Source organism: Plecotus auritus (genome assembly GCF_963455305.1).
Source record: "Plecotus auritus genome assembly, chromosome: 7".
In the NCBI taxonomy this organism is placed as follows: domain Eukaryota; kingdom Metazoa; phylum Chordata; class Mammalia; order Chiroptera; family Vespertilionidae; genus Plecotus; species Plecotus auritus.
The window spans coordinates 93,940,338-93,966,243 of record NC_137774.1 but is presented as its reverse complement, the minus strand read 5'-3'; the positions used below and the strand labels follow the sequence as shown (position 1 = coordinate 93,966,243).

At 41.5% G+C, this 25,906-nt stretch overlaps 1 protein-coding gene across 4 annotated transcripts; it reads right to left on the bottom strand.

Annotated features, from left to right (window-relative positions):
• Nucleotides 1-46: 46 nt before the first annotated feature.
• On the bottom strand, nt 47-25,785 carry ZCWPW1 (zinc finger CW-type and PWWP domain containing 1). Of its 4 annotated transcripts, none has more exons than XM_080680041.1 (17): nt 25,643-25,776; nt 21,738-21,795; nt 20,752-21,023; nt 20,218-20,308; nt 19,303-19,390; nt 18,869-19,023; nt 18,537-18,659; nt 12,171-12,287; nt 11,110-11,230; nt 10,174-10,249; nt 9,471-9,575; nt 8,221-8,304; nt 7,548-7,614; nt 6,484-6,575; nt 2,356-2,416; nt 1,762-1,896; nt 47-519 (listed from the first exon to the last, which is right to left on the bottom strand). In XM_080680041.1, the coding sequence occupies exons 2-17, from the start codon at nt 21,763-21,765 to the stop codon at nt 212-214; spliced, it is 1,923 nt and encodes a 640-aa protein (XP_080536167.1). In that variant the 5' UTR covers nt 21,766-21,795; nt 25,643-25,776; the 3' UTR covers nt 47-211. The 4 variants fall into 4 exon arrangements, with proteins under 4 accessions (XP_080536167.1, XP_080536168.1, XP_080536169.1 ...); XM_080680042.1 differs by having other exon boundaries at nt 18,537-18,656; nt 25,643-25,768; XM_080680043.1 differs by having other exon boundaries at nt 20,230-20,308; nt 25,643-25,768.
• Nucleotides 25,786-25,906: the final 121 nt, after the last annotated feature.

The window sequence follows — 25,906 nt, the reverse complement described above, 5'->3', positions numbered from 1 at the left end:
GAGGGAGAGAAGCCAAAAGGAAGCATGTGGTTAGAGACAAACCAATCCAATTAAGCCAGTAACCTATTTTATTAACACATAAACCATACAACTCTGACTTCAGCGATTTAATCTTGTAGTCAATGGCCAATCCCAATAATTCTCTGGGGCCCTTTGAGAGGCACTCCCTCCTACTCTCAGGGAAGAGGGACGAGAACACGAGAGCACAGAACTACTCCTCAAAGAAGGTGAACTCCTCTGTGTCATCTCTATGCTGCAGCTCCACCCTCTGCTCTGGCTTTTCCCCAACATCTTCCATGAGTTGCTCAAGGTCTAGGTCACTGGAGGCTTCATCATCAGGAGGGAAGCTTCCAGCCTCCTGTAGCTCTTGAGGTCCAGGCTCTTCTTTCCCCGTGGCAGGACAGGCCTTGTGATGAGCTGGTAGGATCAGGCCCTCTGGCACCATTATAACCTCTTTTTCTTCAGACAAGCTGGTTACCAAAGCCTTGCTTTGGGGAGCTTTAAATTTTTTCTCAGGACCTAAATGAAAAAGTAAAAGAACTGAGAATCTTATTAAGTCATCTGTTCTTACCTTTTACAAATCAAACTCCAAAGTTTATATTTAAAAAAAAACTCTGGAAAAGATTACCTTTCTCAATAGGAAGAAATAGGCTTTGGAGTCAGAAAGACCTGTATTCAAGCCATGGATTAACTGTATGTCAGAGACATGAGACAAGCAAATTTTAAACTCTTTGAGCCTCCATCTCCTTATAATTGAAATGGCAAATATCCAGCCATAGAGATATTGAAAAAATGAAAGGGAATAACATGGACATATCTATCTAGCCATTGCATGACAATACTCAATAAATGTTAGTTCCCTCCTCCTTACCATTCTCGGGTCTATGGATAAAACCAAATCCACAACCATTACATTCCTACTAGAGGCCTGATGCATGAAATTTGTGCAAGAGTAGGCCTTCCTTCCCCCGGCTGCTGGCACCAGCTTCCCTCTGGCACCCAGGACCCGGGCTTCCCTCCAGCACCTGGGACCCGGGCTTCCCCTGCAGCCCTGGCTTCATCCAGAAGGTCATCTGGAAGGATGTCCGGAAGGACGTCCAGTCTAATTAGCATATTACACTTTTATTATTATAGATAGTGTGTACTGCATTCTACAATCTGAGAGATGCCATTTTGGCCAGTGTTTGTTCTTTTTTTAAAATATTTTATTGATTTTTTACAGAGAGGAAGAGAGAGGGATAGAGAGTTAGAAACATCGATGAGAGAGAAACATCGATCAGCTGCCTCCTGCACATCTGCTACTGGGGATGTGCCCGCATCCAAGGTACATGCCCTTGACTGGAATCAAACCTGGGACCTTTCAGTCTGCAGGCCAACGCTCTATCCACTGAGCCAAACTGGTCAGGACAGTGTTTGTTATTTTTAAAGTAATGAAAAAGTGTAGAATTGTTTAAAAATTATCCAGGGAGAGGAGATATAGACATGAACCCTATTTCCCCAAACTTTTTCCAAAGTCTAGAGCAGGGGTGGGCAAACTTTTTGACTCGAGGGCCACAATGGGTTCTTAAACTGGACCAGAGGGCCGGAACAAAAGCATGGATGGAGTGTTTGTGTGAACTAATATAAATTCAAAGTATAGGAGCGGAGGGGAGAGCAAGTGAACCCTCCGCTCTTTCGGCTCCGCGGGCCGGATAGAACAGCCGAACGGGCCGGATCTGGCCCGCGGGCCGTAGTTTGCCCACGGCTGGTCTAGAGCCTTACCTGGCTGGTCAGGATCTGAATTGCCATGTACTTTTTTCCTTCCCATTATGGGTACAGGAGCAGCTGCAGATTCATTTCCAAGAGATCTCTTCACTGACTTCCCTTGCTGAGTCCCATCTTGTCCATCTGCTATGCCTGCATCACCCCACAGCCCCAACCATGAAGAACATTTATTTCTCTCTAAATAACAACTTGTCAAGGGTCCATTGACTCCCCACATTTAAGTCTCTGTCCTGCATCTTCTGCTAATCTTAATCTAGGAAATTCCTTCAGTTCCTCCCCCCTCCCCAATATTTCTCCCTTCTCCCCCACCCCCATCATCTTCCCCTCGTGGTTCTCCTCATGGTTCTTCTAGAAAGTTATCCTTCTTGCTAAGAATTTAAAACATTCATTCCTAAGATTTTTATAATTCAATATACAGAAATGAGGACGCTACAGATTCTCCAATGACACTAGCATGAGTCCCGCCATATTTTCTCAGGTTCTGGATCTGAGACAGTCAGTAAATTCCAGCTACCTGCAGGCCCATTACACTCTCTGCTTTCATCCTGCCTTAACTGTAACACATGTCCCATTTCCAGCTGGCTTGCTTACCTCTGGCCTTGGGGGTTTTTGTCTGAATTTTGGCTGGCTTGGGACTGGGCAAAGTTGGGTCCTAAGTATGGGAGAGAAAAATAAAAAAAGATAAATGAAGTTACATAACTGTGTTTTTAATAGAGTGGGATGCTACAGAAATGATGAGAACAGCCACAGACTGAGAAAAAATATTTGCAAAAGGCATATCTGATGAATTACTTATCCTAATATATAAAGACCCTAGGTCATAATGAGGCTCGACCAACTGGAGGTCAGTCCTGCAGTCAGCACTGGGTTGCCATGGCAACCCAGCCCGCTGCAGGCACGGTGCCCCAGCATTGACTGCTGAGGGGGCTGCAAATCAGGGCCAGAGAGAGGCCTGAAGAGAGAAGCAGGGACTGATCCGTTGCCTCTGTGGCAGCTTTTGATCAGCACTTGCCTCTCTCTTTCTCTCCCAGTCTGGCCAGCAGAGGTGCTTCCATTTTTCTCCAGGCCTCCACCAGGGCTGCTGATCAGGCTGGCATTTCTGATCAGGCCCCGTTGATAGACCCAGAGATGCTGACTGGCATAGAAACTGACCAATCAGAACCAAATCTGGGTCAACTGTGAGGAGCCAATGGCTGCCTAGGAGGCGGAGCTTTGGATTCTGACTGGCATAGAAACCAACCAATCAGAACCAAATTGGCTGGCAGAGGAGGGCAGTTGGGGACAAGATCAAGCCTTCAGGGGAGGGCAGTGGGGAGAAAGATCAGGCTGGCAGGGGAAGGCCGTTGGGGGTAAGATTAGGCTGGCAGGGGAGGGTAGTTGAGGGCAAGATCAGGCCAGCAGGGGAGGGCCGTTGGGGGTGAGATCAGGCTGGAAGGGGAGGGCAGTGGGGGCAACCAGGCTGGCAGGGGAGGGCAGTTGGGGGCAACCAGGCCTGAAGGGGAGGGCAGTTGGGGGTGAGATCAGGCCAGCAGGGGAGGGCAGTTAGGGACTATCAGGCAGGCAGGCATAGGGGTAAGGGGCAATAAGGCTGGCAGGCAGAGGCAGTTAGGGGTGATCAGGCAGGCAGGCAGGTGAGCGGTTAGGAGCCAGCGGTCCCAGATTGCGAGATGGATGTCCGACTGCTGGTTTAGGTCCGGCAGTCGGGCATCCCCCAAGGGGTCCCCGATTGGAGAGATTGCAGGCTGGGCTGAGGGAACCCCCGCCTTTGTGCACGAATTTCATGCACTGGGCCACTAGTCTAAATATAAAGAACCCATAAAACTCAGCAGGAAAACAAATAACCCATCCTGGCTGGTGTAGCTCAGTGGTTGGGTATCCTCCTGTGCACCAAAAGGTTGCCAGTTGGATTCCTGGTCAGGGCACATGCCCAGGTTGTGGGCTTGTTCCCCAGTAGGGAGCATGCAGGAAGCAGCCAATTGATGTTTCAGTTCCACATCGACGTGTCTCTCTCACATTCCCTTCCTCTGTCTCTAAAAATCAATTTAAAAAATTAAAAAAGAAAACACACCATTTACAAATGGACCAAACACCTTAACGGAAACCTTACCCCAGATATACAGATAGCGAGTAAGCACATGAAAAGATGTTAAACATCATAAGTCATAAGTGAAATGCAAATTAAAACAACAATGAGATAGTACTATGCATCTATTAGAATGCCCAAAATCCAAAACACTAACAACATCAAATGCTGGCAAGGATGTGAGGCAACAGGAACTCTCATTCATTGCTGGTGGGATGGGAATGTAAAATGATATAGCTACTTTGGAAGACAGTTTGGTGGTTTCTTACAAAACTAAACAGACTCTTACCATATGATCCAGCAATCAAGCTCCTTGGTATTTATCCAAAGAAGTTGAAAACTTAAGTTCCCACAAAAACCTGTATACAATGTTTAGAGCAACTTTATTCATAATTGCTCAAACTTGGAAGCAACCAAGATATCCTTCAGTAGGTGAATGGGTAAATAAACTGGAACATACAGAAAATGGAACATTCTTCAGGAAAAAAAGAGCCACCAAGCCATGAAAAGACATGGAAGCACCTTAAATGCATAATTCTAAGTGAAAGAAGCCAGTCTGAAAAGGCTACATACTGTGATTCCAAATATATGACATTCTGGAGAAGGCAAACTATGGAGACAATGAAAAGATCAGTGGTTGTCAAAGGTTGAGGCATACTGGGGGAGGGAGAAGAGATGAACAGGTGGAACACACAGGATTTTTTAGAGCAGTGAAAATACTTTGTATGATATTACAGGGATTGATACATGTCATTACACATTTGTCCAAACCCATAGAATGTGCAACACTAAGAGTGAACGGTAATATAAACTATGGACTTCGAATGATTTTGGTGTGTGAATGTAGGTTTACTGATTATAACAAATACACCACTCTGGTGGGGGATACTGATAATGGGGGAGGCTATGTACGTTTAGGGAAGGGGTAAATGGGAACTCTCTGTACCTTCCTCACAATTTTGCTGTGAACCTAACACCACTCTAAAAAGTCTCTTTAAATAAGAAAAAAAATTCTATATTTCATATACCTGAAGAGAGACTAAGGAAACAAGTGAATGGATATCCTAAGTGTCCACATAGTGGGAAGAGAGAATAAAGAGAGACAACCTGCTATTCTCTGAAATTGCTCCAGTCAGAACCAAAGAACTAAGGTAGGAATTGAGATGATAATCAAGAAATAGTTGCAGGCAGGCAGGCAGGCAGGCAGGAGAGAGAGAGAGAGAGAGAGAGAGAGAGAGAGAGAGAGAGAGAGAGAGAGAGAGAGGGAGGGAGGAAGAAATAAAGGGAGAATGACTGGGCAACTCAATTGGTTAGCATGTTCTCCCAATATACCAAAGTTGCAGGTTTGATCTCCAGTCAGGGCACATACAAGAAGCAACCAATGAATACATAAATAAGTGGAACAGCCCTAGCTGGTTTGGCTCAGTGGATAGAGCGTCGGTATGTGGACTGAAGGGTCCCAGGTTTGATTCCCGTCAAAAGCACATGCCTGGTTTGTGGGCTCCATCCCCAGTAGGGGCTGTGTAGGAGGCAGCCAATCAATGTTTCTATCTCTCTCTCCCTCTCCCTTCCTCTCTGAATTAAAAAAAAAAAAAATGAGTGGGACAACAAATCAATCCCCCCCCCCCCCGCCCCCGGCTTCTCTCTCCCACTTCCTCTTTCTTTCTCTCTAAAATCAATAAATTTAAAAAAGAAAAGAGCCCTGGCAGGTGTGACTCAGTGATTAGAGCATTGGTCTGTGCACCGAAGGATCACAAGTTCAATTCCTGGTCAAGGGCATGTACCTGGGTTGCAGGTTTGATCCCCGCCCTGGTCAGGGCATGTGCAGGAGGCAACCAATTAATGTTTATCTCTCTCTCTCTCCCCTTCCCTCCGTCTCCCCCTTCTCCCTTTCCTTTCTCTCTCCCTTCCACTCTCTCTAAAAATCAATGGAAAAAATATTCTTGGTGAGGAATACATACATACATACATACTTTTTTTTTTTTAAAAAAAGGAAGAAGTTCTAACCTTGATTGGGTAGCTCAGTTAGTCTGAGCATTGTCCTGATATGCCAGGTTGGGGATTTGAACTCCATTCAGGGCACATACAAGAATCAACCACTGAATGTATAAATAAGTAGAACAACAAATTGATGTTTCTCTTTCTTTCTCTCTCCCCCGCTTCCTCCCTCTCTAAAATCAATCAATAAATAAAATTTTTAAAAAATAAATAAGTTCCGCCAAAACCGGTTTGGCTCAGTGGACAGAGCGTCGGCCTGCGGACTGAGGGGTCCCAGGTTCGATTCCGGTCAAGGGCATGTAACTTGGTTGCGGGCACATCCCCAGTAGGAGGTGTGCAGGAGGCAGCTGATCGATGTTTCTCTCTCATCGATGTTTCTAATTCTCTATCCCTCTTCCTTCCTCTCTGTAAAAAATCAATAAAATATATTTAATAAATAAATAAATAAATAAATAAATAAGTTCCTAGAGATGTGATATATTAGAGGGAATAATCAAGGAAATTCCTTGGAGACCCTAAGAGACAGCATTATTAGGGTTCCCTGAGGCAGAGACAGGACACTTCCTTAGTAAATATAACCCATGCCAACAGATGCCCTATAGGAATCTCCTAAAAGGAGCCCCAAAGATCAATCTTACTTTTTTCTCTTCCTCCTCCTTCTCCAAGTCTGACTCTTCCTCTTCTTTCTCCAAGAAGGAATCTGGACTCTTAGCCCCAGTGAGCATTAAGTCTAGAACAGGAATAGGAAGGAAAGCTAAATCATTTATTCAATAAAACAGGTGATGAGTTAATGGAGCTGATCCCAGAGAATCAGTCTCTTAAGTCTACCCTTCATGTCCAAGTAGTATTTTCTCCATAAATCATGATCCTAGATTATCATAGTTTGACCCTTTTCAAAGTCTCATCACTATTTAATGTGCACCCTCCTTCCCTGCCCCATTTTTTCCTCCATTCCTCTCTCCACTCATCCATTCATCTATTCATCCCCAACACTGGCCCAATGATATTCATGGAAAACCTCCTATTATAAAATCTAGAACTAGGCTGATAACATCCTATATAATAAAGAGCTAATATGTAAACCGTTGTCATGCCCTCATGCAGTCACACTGTTAAAGACTCAGACACTCAACACTGGCGAGAGAGGAATGGAGACCAGCCAGGCACAAATGAGCTTGCAAGAGAGGAATGGGGACCAGCCAGGCTGCGGCCCGGGAGAGGGACAAGCCACCCACCCCGCGGTCCTGGGCGCCTGCAGCTGTGGCCCAGGCAAAGCCAGCCCAGGTACTGGGTCCCTGCAACTGGCCGAAGGAGGGAATCCTGGGTCCTGGGTGTGGGGCGAGGCAGAAGAGGTTAGGGGCTATCAGGCCAGCAGGGGAGCAGTTACAGGTAATCAGGCTGGTAGGGGAGCAGTTAGGGGAGATCAGGCAGGCAGGCAGAGGTGGTTAGGGGCAATCAGGCAGGCAGACAGGTGAGCGGTTAGGAGCCAGCGGTCCCAGATTGCCAAGAGGCATCCCCTGAGGGTCCCGGATTGGAGAGGGTGCAGGCCGGGCTGAGGGCCCCCCCCCCCCCACCAAAACCCCTGTGCACGAATTTCATGCACCAGGCCTCTAGTCAGATATAAAACAAAAAGCTTCAGTTGCTGTCCTCATGAAGGAATCCCTCCTCTCCCTCTTTAGTCTTCGCCTCCTACATATCCTACCTTTTCCTTCCCCATTATTGTCAGATCCACTGTATCTGCTCCAGAAACCAAACAATTTAACCCGCTCCTGAGGGAACCAAGAAACAAAAGCATCATCTACTACTCTCCCAGGGACTATTGTTGCCCTCTGTCTTCAAGATTTTAGTTCTAGGATTTGAATTTATATTCCATACCATTTTCACTTGAAATTTCACATTACATTTACCTAGATTTTTTAGGAGATTGACTATTATAACATATTGTAGTAAAGTAATATATAATTATATTATCATTTCTTTTCCAGTTTATAATTCAATAAATAACTGGGAAGGATAAATTCACTGTCTGTCATTCTCCACCCACCCCCAAAGGCAGAAGTTGAGGGTAAACACTGACTCCGCATAAAAGAGATGTTAAGGTACATATATCTGAGACTTGACTTTAAAATAGGGAGGAAGCATGCCCCTACCACAAACTGTCTCTGTCTGGACTGAGAGAAGATCCCATTTGTCCAAGGGTAAGGAAAAGAATGGATGAGTTGTGGAATTGAGGGAATTTGGCCTGGGAAGAAAAGACTATGTAGTTCTAAGACTATATAATGGAGAAGGACAAACCAATTTTCTGCAGTAGCGAACACATGGTTTGCTTTGGGTCTCAAGTCCCAAAGAGGTATGTGGTCTGAACACTTTCCCACCTGAATACCGATCTGTTCTGCCTCCTGAGCCATTATCATGGCTGCCCCCAGTTTCTGGCTGCAGTCCTTGTTCCTGCACTTTTTCTGAAATGGAAGAAAAGTAGAGTCATGATAAATATTAGAGATGTGACCCCAACATACTGCTCACCAGATATCTTTTTTTAAAATATATTTTTATTGATTTCAGAGAGGAAGGGAGAGGGAGAGAGAGATAGAAACATCAATGATGAGAGAAAATCATTGATTGGCTGAACCCTGCATGCCCCACACTGGGGATTGAACCTGCAATCCAGGCATGTGCCCTGACTGGAAATCGAACCGTAACCTCCTGGTTCATAGGTTGACACTCAACCACTCAGCCATGCTGGCCAGGCCCAGATATTATCTTTAACTACATTTATTTCCAGCTCCTGGTATTGACATGATACTCTTATTAATTTTTGAGCTCAGAGACACAATTCTCGCTTAGCACCCAACAAAAAACCCTCACCAATTCCCAGCAATATTTTCAACCAACATTTTGATGTCTTCTCCAAAGTAATTCTCATGGAAATTTGAAAAGGCAAGATTAAAGGACTTCAGATGATTACACTTTTAAGCTTTTCACAAGTTTCTTTAGATCCAGCTGTTTGATTTAATACTCACTACCTAATTTTCTAAGGCCCCTGAGCTGCTGGACCTCTGCTCATTTGTAAGGCTGGTCAAACCCAAAGCAATTATAGGGAGGAAATGTTCTTTACCTAATGCAGTGATTCTCAGCCAGGGGAGGTTTTGCCCCTCGCAGAGGACGTTTGGCAATTCTAGAAACAACTCTTTGGTTGTCACAACCAGGGGTGGGGGATCCCTACTGGCTAGTTGCCCAGGGATGCTACTAAACATCCTACAATGCACAGGACAGCCCTCCATAACAAACAATTATCTGGCTCAAAATGTCAATAGTCTCCAGATTGAGAAACCCTGAGTTAATCTATGCCCTCATTTCTGCCACACCTGCTTTGGCAACTGTAGAAAACTAGTCTTCAGGAAGGCCTCCCATCTGAAGCCAGGGAAAAAGATTAAGAAAAATAATTATCTTGTTACAATCCTGGTAGATAGAAGAGTCCCTCATGAATAACCTCACCCTTGCACACTTGGTCTGACATGAGGCTTTCTCCTGATACAGCTTCCCCTGGGAGAATATCAGGTTTAATAAAAGGAAATTTTCGTTTTCAAGTTTTCTGTATCACAACTGACCCCCAAGGGTTGCTCACCACTCCAGCTAGCTCCAGAGACAGCTCCTGAAAGTTCTTTAGCATGTTGACTGGGATCCAAGCACGAGAGACTGTTTCTCCAAAAAATGTCACATGGTACTTAGACTGAAATAAAAGATGGTTATGTTATGGCCTCTTGTCTTTCTCCTTGCTTTGGCCCTCTAGCCAGAAAAGGAGCGGAAGAACTGAGGAGTCACAAGGAAAGGGATGCTGGGCCTCTTCTGCTCCCTTATACTGACCCACTTATTTCCATTGTTCTTCCATCCTGACCTCAGTAATCCTAATCAATGCATATTTATCAAAACACACATGTCCTAATAAATATTTAATTATCAGCCATGGGCAAACTACGGCCCACGGGGCCGGATCCGGCTGTTCTATCCGGTTCTCTTGCTCTCCCCTCCGCTCCTTTACTTTGAATTTATATTAGTTCACACAAACACTCCATCCATGCTTTTGTTCCGGCCCTCTGGTCCAGTTTAAGAACCCATTGTGGCCCTTGAGTCAAAAAGTTTGCCCACCCCTGAATTAGATACAAGTTTGTTTCTATATGTGAGAATTTATTTCTGTTTTTCACTCCAGCTAAGTGTCTGTTTCTGCTCATGTCTGCTGGCTATGCCTATGTTTCTAACTCTGTGCATCCGTTAGGATGAATTTGGTCATTACTTTGGCTTGACCACCTACCTGAATCAGGAAAACTCACCGGCAGGGAATCAAGATGAGAAGCAAAAAGAAAATATTCCCCCAGGTCAGGGTCAGATTCTACCATGCCTGGCCACCTGAAGAAGATAGATGGATGTAGGAGACGGAAGTGATGTGTTTAGATGAATAGAATACAAACTCATTAATATACATGTAAAGAAAGGAACAATATGTTTTATAACCAAAGATAGATACCCCTACCCCCGTCAATCCCTCCCAGTAGTCACTACCAAATGACTGAAGACTGAAGTAACTTTCATCAATGTACAAAGAGCTTAGGATCGTCCTTGTAAAAATATCTTATCCTTAGGCCTTCTGGCAACTCTGAGAACAAAGTCTTCTGACTAGGGACATCTCCAAAGAAGAAATTACCCATCCTAACCTCCCTTGTTCTCTTTACTTTATCCCTAACATCTCAATGTTTAAAAAATGCTGTAGAGCCACCCTCCTCTTTCTACCTATTCAGAGTAGAATTGTCAGACCTTTTTTTCCAGGGAAATACAACATCCACTATGAAATTCTAGAGAACATGCTCTTTCAAAGCCTCCAAGCTTAGTACTTTATATTTTCCCCCACTCCAAGCTCTTTCTAAGGCAGGTACCATATCTTTTTTTTTCTTTTTTTAATCCTTACCTGAGGATATGTTGTGGATTTTTAAATTACTTGAAAGATAAAGAGAGAGAAACATCAATCGGTTGCCTCCTGTATGCACCCCGCCATGGGGATTGAACCCACAACAGAGGTATGTGCCCTGACCAGGAATCAAACCCTCAACCTTTCAGTGTACTGGACAATGCTCCAACCAACTGAGGCACCCAGCCATGGCTAAGGCAGATACCATTTCCATTGTAAATGTTCCCCACTTCCTTCCTTCTTTACTTGAATCTACCACTCTCAAGTTCATGAAGTATGTTCCAAGTATGCCATGGTGCCCTACCAGGGGTAACCATATTGCTTGGCCCAGATGATGGATCCTGGGATGTAGGAGGCATAGGCCACATCACTCTCATGCCCTATCCAGGTCTCCTCAGGGATATCACAGCGATTGTACTCCAAGTCTGCCAAAAAAGAGAAGGAAAATAGCCTGGATGAGGGCAGGAGATAGGACAGGAAACAGGTATAGGCAGCAGGTATGACCAAAAGGGCACCTGGGAGATGGGCATGGAGAAAGAAGAACAAAGACCGTTGGAGGAAATGCAACCTAGAAGTAGGAGTGCTACCTCCTTATACTCTAGAGAAAGAGATTCCAGGCTTCTATATCCCACACTGTTTGACCCTTCTATGTAACATTATGACTGTAATTTCTCTGAGACACTGTTTTCTCATCTGTAAAGTAACTGGACTGAATTAGAGCATCATAATGTCTTTCAAGTAGTTTCAAACATTCTAGAATTCTATGCCACTGGATCTTTCTTACCTGCTTTTCCCTATATATTCCATATCCCTTTCTATCCAACCCAATATAAATAACCTAATCAGGATTGACAGGGTCAGACCAATGCTGAAAAAGATGGAATTCTCTTAGAACATACGTGTTCTTTTCTATATGTTTTTATTTATTTCAGAGAGGAAGGGAGAGGAAGAGAGAGCTAGAAACATTAACGATGAGAGAAAATCACTGATCAGCTGCCTCACGCACCCTATCCCCCGCAACCCCAGGAGATCGAGCCTGAAACCCAGGCATGTGCCCTCACCAGGAATCCAACTATGACTTCCTAGTTTATAGGAATGCTCAACCACTGAACCACATTAGCTGGGCTCATAATATATGTTCAGATTCCATGCCCCTCCCCACAATATAACTCTTTAGGTTGTCTTCTTCTAGCCCGTTATGCCAGATTCATCTTGATATGACAGGAAGATCATTTTCTTTCCTCCAAACACTACAAGGACCCCCAGAGTTGAAACTACACCTACAACATAATTAATTTAAAGGATATATGCAGGGAAAGAAAGGGTGGAACCAAAAACAAACAAAACATTTCCATTCCATTCTACCTGTATTCTGGACACAGGACCAATTATCTGGAAGGACTGAGGGGTCAATGTTCCCATGAAGCCGCCTCCATTTCTCACAGTTTGGGGAGGAACACTGGACCCAGACTAGACACTGACCTGTGACAGGGGGGAAAAACTGAAATGAGACTCAAAAATGTGCTCTTCCTTCTTCAACTCATTTAAAATAATATACTCCTCACCAGAATCACATAGCCTTAGAGATCACCTAGTCTAATCCTTACTTATAAATGGGAAAAGTAAGGCTCAGAGAAGATAATTGACTTGCTGAATATTAGTCTAAATTTGTGGCAGAGCTACATTTACAACCCAGGTCTCACATTTCAGTCTTTTACCATACCATGCCATCGTTTCTCCTCCATCCAGGGCAGAAAGGATGCCCTGTATTTCCTATATTGACAGTTCTTTAAAAAGGTTGGTTTCCATCCTTCTGGCTAGTGCCTTGTTCTCTGTTAGCATGTCAATGCTGAAAAATTCTTTTGAAGGGCTACCCAGCATCTTTTGTGTACAACATCCAGAGTTCCTATCTGAATCTCAGTAGATCTATCTGTCACCAAATCATCAAGTTGCACCCTTTGGGACCAACAGCCCCAAGTTCACCCCCCTCCAAAAAAAAACAGGTCTAAGTCCATCATTTCTCAATCAACTATTTACTTCGGGCCGTGCTGAAAGACAAAGCATTCCTTTTAAATATATACATATATTTGTTATTGATTTCAAAGAAGGGGGAGGGAGAGAGAGATAGAAACATCAATGATGAGAGAGTCATTGACTGGCTGCCTCCTATACACCTATCACTGGGGATTGAGCCCGCAACCCAGGCATGTGTCCTGACCAGAAATCAAACCATAACCTCTTGGTTCATAGGTCGGCGCTCAACCACTGAGCCACTGAGGCTAGGCAAAGCATTCCTTTTATCACTTACCTGCCAAACCTTCATCCCCACATTTTCTGAGTTGTTCCCATACCCAACACAGCCTCTCCTCTTTCTTTCCTAAACTCTTCCACTATTATTTTTAGAATTCCAGACAAAAGCAACAAAAGTCCACATATCTTCAACCTCTTCTCTGAACCTCTATCTCATTTTTGAAACCTGGTGATGCACTGACATTGCCTCTACCCGACCCCACCCCACCCGCAGTTTTCTAAATAGAATTGGTTCCTTCTCATAAATCTCATGTCTCTCAGGCCAGAAAATGGATTCAGTATCATCCTTATTTCCTATTGCCATTTCCAGACCATTACTATCTCCTTCCAATAAAAACCTTCCTCCCTTGAGGTCCAGGTGATGAACTATACTACCCTCTCATCTCCCTTGAAAAGATGCTGACATCTGGTTCAGCCTTCTCCTCTCTACCTCCTGGCCTCGCTCCAAATAATCACTATTTCCATAGGGGTAATTCACAAAGTATCCCATTCTCTGAGTTCTTTGACCTTTTTCTCCATACTAGCTCAATAACCCACTTCACTTCAGTAACCCACTTCTACCCTTGTATGCCCCACCGGTCATCTGCAGGGACTGCCCACTCCCTTGAACCACTTATCCAAATATCCCTCTCTGATAAAAATTCCGTCCTCCCACTTCATTTGCTCAAAGGACCCCTATAGCAACTTTCACTTTATCTAGATCTCTTATCCACTGGCTCCTACTCTCCCCTCAATCCAGAAGCAACCTCTTTTCATTACTCTATACTTACTCAGGTTTGATTCCTTAGATTCTCTTGCAGACATCTTCATTTCCCTCTGTCCTTCCTCCTATCCAGCTGGTAAAACACAACCCTGAATGAACCCACTCTACCTTTTCTGTGCCTATATTCATTCAATTGAGTGTTACTAGAAAAAAAATCACATAACTAGGCACATGGGTACACTATCTATTCACAATATGTTTCTCTAGTGAGTTCACTCTCCCACTGTCAAATCTTAAATACCTGAACATAAGGAATGCCCTCCATCCTATTGAAACCATCCTCAGAAAAGCATATTATGGATCACTTTCTTGATTAATTAATTTTGAAGAACAAGGTATTGGTTGGGAATGTTGTATTAGTCTGAAAAGATAGTTGCTAATGATACTTTTGGATGTTTGTAGAGATGCCCTAGCAAGATAGAAAAAAAAAATGTAAAAAGGGGTTGGGGACTATAAAAGTAAACATAGATTGGAGAAACCAAGATGGCGGCATAAGGTATACACCTGTACGTGCTGCCTCTCACAACCACACCAAAACTACAACTAAAAGACAAAACGACTATCACCCAGAACCACGGGAAAGCTGGCTGAGTACAAGTTCTACAACTAGAAGGAAAGAAAAAAGCTCATTGAGACTGTGTAGGAGGTGCAGAGCCGCAGAAAAGCAGAGGTACGGATCGCGCAAATCGGGCTGGCGACTGGGGGCACTGTTTTTTTCAATTGGAAGGGAGATACAAGCTCCAGACTGCTCTGAACTCCAGTTTCCGGTGAGACTCTGGGGACCCAGACTCCTACAGGAGGAAACTAGACTGTCTGGCATCGGGTCAGAAAGTGAGGGTGGCTTTCTCGCAGAGATGTGCGCAGGAATCAGTTTACTGCACTGGGGCGTGGGGCACGGGGACGCAGAAACTCGGAGACTCAGAAATGCAGAGACAGCTGACTGGCAGCCATCGCTGGTTGCCACGCCCTAGTGATTCCCTGAGACCCTGCCCCACCCAATTTACAAACCCACCTGAGCTGTGCACAGCGGCTTTTGCATATGAATGGCCTGCCCTTTCCCAGCTTAACCTAACAAACTGCAGCTGGGTCAGACAGCTCCAAAACTTCCAAACCCCAAACAAAGAGGAGAAATCTGCAGATCTCGCTGTAGTTCCTGCTGGGTGGCCTCAGACAGTAGCTGACTTGCACCTCCTTGAAGATCCAGGAGCCAGTGTACCTAGTTGTCAGTGTGAGACAACACCAGATTTCAACTCTTCACATCCATAAGCGACACACTCAAGAGGCAGACTCAGTGAGCACCAAAGCCCCACTGAAGCAAGTCCTGCCCCATAAGGGTGTCTCCAGCACAGCACTTCTTCCATTATAGACACAGCTGATTCTCACAGCCAATTGGCCTGGAGGTCAATTCCTCCCAGTGTACCAACAGCAATCAAAGCTTAACTACAAGACCGTGCACCCAGCCCACAAAGGGGTGCACCAAGAGTGTCTACCTCAGGTGATTGGGAAGGCTGAGCCACTGGGCCCTATAGGTCACCTACCACACAAAGCCACTCCATCAACACAGGGAAGCAACCAAAATGCAGAGACAAAGAAACATGTCACGAATGAAAGAAATGGAGGAAAGCAAACTACTGGATATAGAGTTCAAAACCACAGTTAAAAGGTTACTCAAGAATCTTCTAGAAACCACCGAGAAACTTAGAAAGCCCTCTGATGAGAATGCCAAAAAAATGGGAAAGGACCAGTCAGAAATTAAGCATACACTGTCTGAAATAAAGAATAATATACAGAAATCCAACAGTAGACTAGAGGACCCCAAGAATCAAACCAAAGATTTGAAATATGAGGAAGCAAAAAACACCCAACCAGAAAAACAAAAAGAAAAAAAAACAAAAATATGAAGATAGTATAAGGAACCTCTGGGACAACTTCAAGCGTACCAACATCAGAATTATGGGGGTGCCAGAAGAAGAGAGAGAGCAAGATACTGAAAACCTATTTGAAGAAATAATGACCGAAAACTTTCACTACCTGGTGAAAGAAATAGACTTACAAGTCCAGGAAGCACACAGAACCCCAAACAAAAGGAATCCAAAGAGGACCACACCAAGACACATCATAATTAAAATGCCAAGGGCAAAAGACAAAGAGAGAATCTTAAAAGCAGCAAGAGAAAAACAGTTACTTACCCACAAGGGAGTACCCATACGACTGTCAGCTGATTTCTCAACAGAAACTATGCAGGCCAGAAGGGAGTGGCAAGAAATATTCAAAGTGATGAATAGCAAGAACCTACAACCAAGATTAGTCTACCCAGCAAAGCTATCATTCAGAATTGAAGGTCAGATAAAGAGCTTTACAGACAAGAAAAAGCTAAAGGAGTTCATCACCACCAAACCAGGATTATATGAAATGCTGAAAGGTATTCTTTAAGAAGAGGAAGAAGAAGAAAAAGGTAAAGATAAAAATTATGAACAACAAAGTGACAAAAAATACATATCTATCAAGTGAATCTAAAAATCAAGTGAATAAAAAAACCTGATGAACAGAATAAACTGGTGAATATAATAGAATCAGGGGCATAGAAAGGGGGTGGACTGACAATTTTCGGGGGGAAGAGGGCATGAGGGGTGCGGGAAGAGATTGGACAAAATCATCCCCTTACCCCCCGCCACTGTCCTCATCCATAGGACAGTGGCGGGGGGTAAGGGGATGGGGTGGAGGGGGGGAATCAGATGGATGGGAGCTATGGGGGGAAAAAAGAGGAACATCTGTAATAATCTGAACATAAAGATTTATTTTTTTTTAAAAAGTAAACATAGATCAATAAAATAAGTGGTTGGTTGTGAAAATAATGAATATTCATGAGGAAATGAGTGAGGGGGGAAATCATACTAATGACATAGAACTAGATATTTATGGCTTGGTATGAAATCTTCAAAGACAACAATAAACAGTTCTTTAAAGTTCCCTTTCAAACAATGTAGAAAGTGAAGGTGATGTGTCTGAAAATGGAGCTTGAGGCTCACAACATGGCTCTATGATAATGAAGACTCATGTCAAACACACATTAAGAGCATTTCAGTTGACCTCTCATTCTTGAAATACTAGTTTCCTTGGATTCTGTGATCGCTTATTCTCCTGTTCCCTCTCTCCATATTTCTGGCAGCTTCCTCCTTTACCGGGTTCTAATTTTTTTCCATTAAAGCTTTAAATGTTGGGATTCCAAAGCCCAATCATGGATGTTTGCTCCCATGTTACACTTTCTCCTGAGGCAAACTTTCCCATTCCCATCGCTTTGAAATACATTTTCATACCTAACAACACAGAGATGTATTATACTAACAGTCTCTGTTCTGAGCCCCACATATCTATAGCCATCTTGCTCTTTAATAACTCTATTTGGATGTCTCACAATGATCTCAAATCTAATGGACCTAAAACCCAAACACTTAACCTTATCCCACAAATCTGTTCTTCCTCCACCTTTCCCCACCTCCTTTCATATAAATGTTCAAGCCAGAAACCAATCATCTTTAACATACTCTCTCCTCTTTCATCCCCCGTCCAAATCCAATTCATTACCAAGTTCTGACAGTTACCTCTAACACATATCTTGAAACCATCCATTTCTCTGTCTCCAATTTCATCATCCTAATCCAAGCCACCAAAAATCTAATCTAGCACTAACTTCTTGTCCACTCTTGTCCCGTCATACTTCATTCTCTAAATCTCATCAACGACCCCTTAACTTGCTCACAGCTGAACTTACCACCTTAAACTTTTTCTTCTATATTCTCCATTTTAGATCATAGTCCTTTTAGCTACTCATTCACTCATGCCTCACTCTTCCTCAGCTCTCATATCCAAGTGGTAACCATAGCATAGTGATCCTGTCTCCTAAAGATCTCAAATTTGTCTCTTCTTCATCACTGCTATTGTCTATCTTCCTTGCCTGGATCACTATTTCTGAGTCTACACAGAAATTCATTCCATGCTATTGCCAAAGTGAGCTTTCTAAAACAGAAATCTTATCAAATTTTCCCTACTTAATGTCAGTGGTTCCTCTTTATCTATAAAATAAAACCCAAACCCCTTAACTTCACATGCAAGGCCCTTTATGACCTGGCCCTTGTGTGTCTCTAGCCTTATCTCCCCTACCCCTGTAACCTCCTACCCCAAAGCACAATCAAAAGCTACCCACATTAGTCCTCCTCTATAACTCTGAAAATTATCACTCTGATCCACGCCCATTTCCACCTTGGTTCATCTGACTAAATTATACTTCCAAGTTCTGGCTCAAGCAGTATCTTTTCTTAGAAACTTTTCCAGTTCTACTCCCAACTTGTAGCTTTCTTATCTACCTTCCTTAGAAGCCCATCTCCCTTGTGACAGGGTTATATTCATTTGTTCTGCACTTACCCAGCACCTCCTAAAATGCCTGGTATATAATAGGTACCCCAAAACTACAGATTATATGAATGAATAATTCAATGAATTAAATCTTTCTCTTCTTCAGCAGCATATCCTCTAACAAGTAGCTATGAGAAATTAATTATAATCTTTGCAGAATTCCCTCTAACATTCTAACCCTTGGCTCTCTCCTTCATCTCCAGTTTTCAAGCCCAAGTACTTTTCCAAACCATGGCTGAACTTACCAAAACCACTTTCCTCTCCTTTTTGTTGGTCCCTGATCTGAGCATGATCCTGCACCATTTTCTTTGGTTGGTCTTTCTGTTTATGCTCATGTCCTTGTTGGGCTTTCTTCATTTTCTCATCTTCTGGGAAGATAAAATAATTATAGGGTGGGGTTATGTGGGAGAGATTCTTTGTAGATAGTAAAGCAGAAAGAAGGATGAAGGAAGAAGAATTGTAGCATGATAGTTTCAAGCCATAGGTTGGAAATTCTCAGCCTGCCCACTGTCCCATTCCCTAATTTTATGGATTAAGTATTTGAGCCAGATGTCAAAGTATATCTGACTATACTTACGAGTTTTCTTTCTTCTCCTTATGGAGAGTTTACTGAATTTCTTCTCAGATGATGCAGGATCTGGCTGGCCTGGCTTAGATATCTTTATCTCAGGGATTATTCCATCTTCCTGAGAGGCTGAAATCTCTAGAATAGGAGGTACCGTTACCCACTCTCTGAAAATAAGATATTTTTTAATGAAAAGGTAAAAGAATCCAAGAATAAATTTTAAAAGGATAGAAGAATCCTAGGCTCTCTAAGGTCTCCTGATGTCATTTTACCTATCTACCTGCCTATTTTTCCCAATTCAAACAGGTAGCTTTCCTGAGCTGAGACAAATTTACAGAGATATAAAAAATGACCAGATATGTAGGTTGGTAGGTAGGTAGATAGATAACCTTTTATAAATATTAAGACCACCTTGTAATCAACTCACCTAACAGGGATAAACTTACCTATCAGCATTATCATTATCAGTAGTAGAAGAAATTCCTGGTTCCTTGTCTAACTGGGTACATCTTATAGGCTGGGCACAGGAAGTCTCTGCAAAATCAAGGCTAGATTCTATATCTTCCAAAACAAAACACTATAAGCAAAGAAGTAATTTTAAGAAATAACCACTCCATTATTTCTAAATTATAATCTTTCATTAAAATGTCTTCCACCTGTTGCCTGGAAGAGTCTACTTTTGGACTTTTGTCATATCATAAAATTTTAAGTCTTTAAAATTTCAGGAAAAAACACAAATTTATGTCCTTCTAAAAGCCTTTCCAGTTTGACATGCCTCATTCCAGGATAGCCAGGTAATGTTAATTTTATTTTATTTATTGTGTTTTATATAATTTTTCTTTAAACTTTCCTCTGGGAATAGAATTACATCTAAGAATAGCTGAAAATATCAGACCATTTTCCTTAGCCTCATGACCTTATTGATAGGGTCTTGGGGCCTATGCTATAGAGTCCTTTGTTCTAAAAATAAAATCCTTGAGCAGGTTGAAACAGTATGGGAAACAGAAAATATACAAGGGTAGATGGAAACTAAATTCTTCAAAACTGGGAAAAATAATTTATCTTTTCTAAGTAAATTATGAACATATAGAAATGAATTTAACTTACACTTTAAAAAATCTAGATGAAAGTGTATTTACATTCTGAAGTCAATGTAATCTACTTTTCTAAAAGTCTGTACCCCCTATCTAAGGTGGTTTATCTATAGTCCTGTTGATAGAAGATGAGGTATTTTAAAGTATGTCCAAGTCCCATCTAATATTTTCTTACTTAAGAGGATGGAGGCAAGAAAGGAAGCTGTCAATTTACTCAACATCTCAGGTAACAGTTTCTCTGCCTAACTGAAACTCTTTTTCTCTCACCATAAGCCATACCCAAGCACTCTTGGAGGGACTTCTGTATCACAATCTGGACAATCTCCTCAAACTCTTCATTGGTGAGACTTGATTTTTCCTGCATAGACAAGGGTAGAGAAGGAAAACTGCTCGTCTTTTCCCAGTTCTCCTCTCTGGCCAGTCAGAAAAGCCTTCGTTAGATGAGGCAGTAAACTCATAAGGCTGAGAGCATGAAGTCGATCGTACATAAGGACTCCATAAACTCTATCCCAGATCTCCTGGGAATAAAGGAGTCAAAAAATAGAAAAAGCTGATTAAATTTCTGTTCACCTCTACTTTCATATCCAAACCACCTCAGCCCCTATATACCTACCATTATTTCATGCTAAATACTTTCATCAAAACATTTTTTACCTTTTTTAAAAAAAAATGGAAGTCCCAAAAAAGAAATAAAAAACTGAAACTACAAGATGAATTTTCCCAACATGGGAAGATTCTACTTGTCCAGGATGAATGACTAGAAGAAACTGTCCCAATAGAGCCCATCAATATGACTGATACCTTTGCTTTCTTCTCTGCTTGCTTGTTGTCTTGAACCTTTACTTTTTTCTCCTGGTCACTGAATGGACCATTCACTGTGGTTGCTTCCTCCTTCTTCTCTAACTTGGCCTTTAGCAGGTTTGGTCCGGCCTCTGCCAGGTTTGGTCCGGCCTCTGCCTCCAGGGAACTGATCCCCATAGTCTCCTCTTTGTGTGAGTTAGGGATGTAGGGCATCGGGCTATACAATTTTTGTGCAGGTGGGATAAAGAGTTTTTTTGATCCTTTCCCATATTCTGAAAGAAATTTGATTATCAAATGGAATTTATGAAACATAGTGTCTAACACAGAGACTGCCAAACACTGCCAATTGACTGACCATATCAGAATTATCTGGACAAATATTTTAATAAATTCATATTTCTAGGTCTCTACTCACCCACCCTCACTTCCCCTGCCCTGAGTTTCTGATGAAATATTTTGAAGTGAGACCCGAGAATCTGAAATTTTACTGGACTATCTAGATGATTATGATGTACTTCCAGGCTTAGGAACCACTGAATAATTCAAAGGTGATAAATATGATAAATATAAGCATTTGGTAAACTGAATTATTTAAATATAAAATTTTTTAAATTTATCTATTTTAACTTTGGACAAAATTTTATGGGAAATTAAGAGAAAATGAAAAAAATATAGTTAAAATCTACAGATGATACAATGAAAATTGTAGTGATCCTCCCAGATGTCAGTAATATCTCTTTCTTCTGAGCTTCCATAATACTTTGTACCTGCCTGGTGACATTCACCCCATTCAAATTTATGTTATAGATATTTATGAGTTCATATATTCCTTGAGCAGGACTATTTCTAAGATCTATATTTCACTCAAAGTGTCTAGAAACGTAGTAACTTTAACAAAGTGGAAATAAAAAATATGTAAACTGAGCTTCTGAGAAGGAAAAAATTAAAGATATGTATAAAATGAACCTCCATCACTCTTGACTCACCTTCTTTACTCTGTAATGTTGTCATCATTCAGCTCAGAAGCTACACTCTTTTGTGCCTCTGTTAGAAAAAAGAAATTAACTGCTAAGGCTCTGATTGAACATGAATTTAAACTTTCTTCTCTTCCTGTCTTCTTGGGTTCAGGATTTCTTTTCCTGGAACCCCTGAACTACATGTTCTGCCTTTTTGACTATACTTCTGCCTTCTGAGCAATGCCAATTACATGCCAGGGAATAGAGTTATTGTTTTAAAGATTAGCAATAATTCTTAGTGTTTTAAGTGCTGAAGAGGTTAATATACTCATACATCTCTAAGCCACCTATGTCTCAGCAGGATGCTGAGACTCAATTTGTGGGTGATGTTCCAATAATTTGTACATTTTTCCAGTTTATACTTTTCACTATTAATATTACTTCTACCCACTTGTTAGAATTGCTTTTTTATCAGCCTAAATTTATAACCCTCTACCCAGTTTTTTTAGGTTTAAAGCATATAATTCACTCTTATTTTTGTAAAAGTTATAATAAACACTATAACTCTGGTAGGGTTATTAGAGGCCATAAAATATCATTTCCCCCTTTTACAGATGCAAAATATGCAAAGAGAGTTTAAGTGGTTTGCCCAAAGCTTCAGTGTTAATACATGGGAGAGGCAAGCTGAACCCAGGCCTTTGCTTTCAAATTCTACTAATACAACATCTGTTCTTCTCAGTGATCTTATTTCTGACTGCTGGTTTTGAGTACTTTGAAGGCCCTAGACTTGCAACTCAATCTTTCAACTCTGCCATCTCCCACTTATAAAAAACCCACAAAGCAGCATAAAATGGATCTTTAAGTTTATATACAGTTCCCTTTAAAGGATCTGAACATTTTAAGACCTTCAAATGGTCAAATTATAGTAAACACTCAGTTGTTTGGGGTGTAAAGTTCCTCTCCCTGGTTCCTAAGATGAATTCAAAAGGTGTTGGGGCTTGACTTAGTGTGGCTACAGCATGATAGGGTGTAAAGTATTTTTAAGTTATCTTTTGGTATTTTTCTGTTCTATTTCTTAATTTCTGAATGTGGATAATTCTGATGTGCTGTTCTGCAATAACTACTTTTCCTTTATATTAAGGAGCACATTTTCTCACTTTTTGCATCATAACTCACCACTACCAACCCCCAAATGTATTTGCTCTAAGAAAAAAGGCAAATGGGAAATTGGGGGAGAAACACTACAGCAAATTGCTCTCCTTCTTTATGATAATCCTAAGTAGAAGCTAGAAACTGAATCAAATTGGTTGCAAAAGGAATATTAATTTGACCACAAATGACAAACTTATTTTCTCTCAGATTCCAGAATCCCAAAAATAATCATTATAAGTCCCTATGAAGGTAATACAAATTTCAAGAAGAGCTATACTAAATGAGAAGTGAAAATTAGTAGATTTGAGATGACAAAATTTCCTTTTTTTAAATGTCTATCTTTTAAAAGAAAAAAAAATAAAATAAAATAAAATTTTAAAAATGTCTGTCTTTATAATATGCCTCTGGAAAGTAGAACTGTATGGAAGGGAGCTTTTTACTGTACCCCCTTATGCATCTCTAACATTTTGTAGAATACACATATTATCACTTCAAAAGTAATTTTTTATTATAAATTCTTTAAATAAAATAAAGAGTATTTTGATCAATCTAAAAATGCACAAATTTTCCAAGTTAGGTTCAAATCATTATTTAAGCCTCTACTGACCTCTGTAGGAAAAGTGTGTTACTGGAGCCCCAACCAACTGGATAAAATTGTGGATCATTATTGAGTTAACTGTAGTAAATCTATACTAGTAAGCAATGATGTGTAACACTTCCCCTTAACAGAGAGTGGGTTTGTGATGAAGAACATTACTTTTAAAGAAAATCTCTAACCTGATCAAGAGAGAAAGGAAAGCCAGGAAATCACTAACAACTCAAGTCTCTACTCCTCTGCTCCAGACTAATTATTTTCTTCCACAATAACAAATACTGAAATCTAGTTCAGAGAGAGAAATATTTCTAAATAATAAATATACAAAATACCACCAACTTTCATCTGACCAGCTAATAAATGACTTTCACTTAAACACTAAAAATCATCACATTGGTTTTAAGAAAAAATCACCGTGCTCAGCAGTTTTCAAAGTGTGATCCAAAGACTCCTGGGGGTCCTCTCCCTTTTCCAACTACTTATTGTGTTAGACTACATTTTCTCATATACTTCAACCAAAACAAGATACAAGCATACCTTGTATATATTGCAGATTTGGTTCCAAACCACCACAATGAAGTATCACAATAAAGCAAGCTGTAATCTTTTGCTGATGGAGGGTCTTGCCTTTAATTTGTTAAAAAAAAAAAAAAAAAGGCAAACAAACATGCAACACCTGTGAAGCACAATAAAGGGACGTGCAATAAAACGAGGTATGCCTGTATCATAACAGATTGAATTTAGAAACAGATGAAAATCCAGCTGTCTTCTATTAAGCCAAACATGAAAGGTATTGCAAAAATGTAAAACAACATCATGTTCACACTAACTTTCCTTTTGTTTAGGAAAATATATTTTTCATAAAAATGTAAACATGTAATGAGTTTATTATTTTAACATTAATAAATGTTTAAAATTTTCTGGTTAATTTCTGCCATAGATATAAACCAATCTTGGAGTCCTTCAGAATTTTCAAGAGTACAAAAGAGTATAACATGTTTAAGAACTGGTCTAGCTAAATAACTTAATTCAGTCTTGTAAATACTTTTCAAAAAGCATTCATTCTCTTCCCTCCTCCCCCCATTTAAAATGTGTTCACAAATTTCTCTCTCCTAACTATCCAATTATTCCCTCTATATTGTTTCTGGAATCCTTGGTCTAAGAAAATAAAAGTAAACCCTTTAGAATTGTACTCTAATATAAACCATGCAAGCTTCAAAAACCTGTATTTAAAGACTATATTTAAAATCTCCTTTAAGCTGGAATTGGATTCCCTTTTGGCTTTAATGTCTAATCTGCTTATTTTCATGCCTCAATCAGTAACAATTGGTTTCTTTCTTTTCTCTTTTTTTTTTCTTCTGTGCTCAGAGAGGATGATTTAAAACATTTAACAAGACAGAAGGAAAAAGAAGATTCCAGCTACCCTACTGCCTTTTCTAGACTACCTGACATTACTGTCATAACTACTATAGTTAACCTAAGCCTTTTACAGAATCTTATAAATGGTGAACTAAAGCTTCTTGGTTCAGAGAGTGCAAGGAAGCACAAAGATATGGCCACTTATCACAAAAATACACTCTTTCGGGACTCTGATCTTGTTCTTGCTATCTACTGCCAAAGACGCTTCCAAGTGTGCCCTTGTTCCCGACCTCCAACTAGCCTTTTTTGTGTTGTTTTCGCTTAAAGCAGCACATCTCCATCAACTTCCAGATCACCGCACCATTCTTCCTCTCAGGGTGTCAAGGTTTGTAAGAGTAAAAGTCCTTAATTCCACCTTTAAAATCTGAGGGAATAACTTTCTGGTGATCCCCATTTTTCCTTGCTCTTCCTTCACCAAGTCTCTCTTAAGATCGGAGGTATCACAGTCAAAAGTCCTTGACGCCCCTCAAAAAGTAAAACAGTGTCTTTCTAGGTTCTCTTCCCCCATCAAGAACCCCATCATGAGAGAATTTCCCCTCAGCTGCCCCTCCCGCTGAGACACCAGAATCCTCACTCTCGCTCGGACCCTCATTGCCAGCCAGTATGAAAGAATAGGGTTACTTTGTTTGTTGGCTGGGGGTGAGTTTGCGGTTAGAGGTTCTAAGGAGCAGGGGTAAGAGTTGTCACCCTGACGAGAAAACTCAGACGAAAGATCCCAGGATTAGCTGCGCCTAACACCTTCATCTGTAACCAGATTAGAGATAGCTACCTTCTGGAGCGAGGAACAGAGAGAACTACTGCAACAATTCTGCAAGCCCCTCCAACCTCGACCCACTTTTCCCGCCACCAAGAAAAGGCGCGAGGACACGCATAAGCTCCACAGTTCCCTCCAGCGGCGAACGCTCAGTGCTGAGGCGCATGCGCAGCCAGAAGATGCGTTTGCGCTTGCGCAGCTGAATGTCGCCATCTTCCCCTCTAACGCCCTGTAAAACTACAAATCCCATAATCCTGGATGGCCTCACTTTTTTCTTTA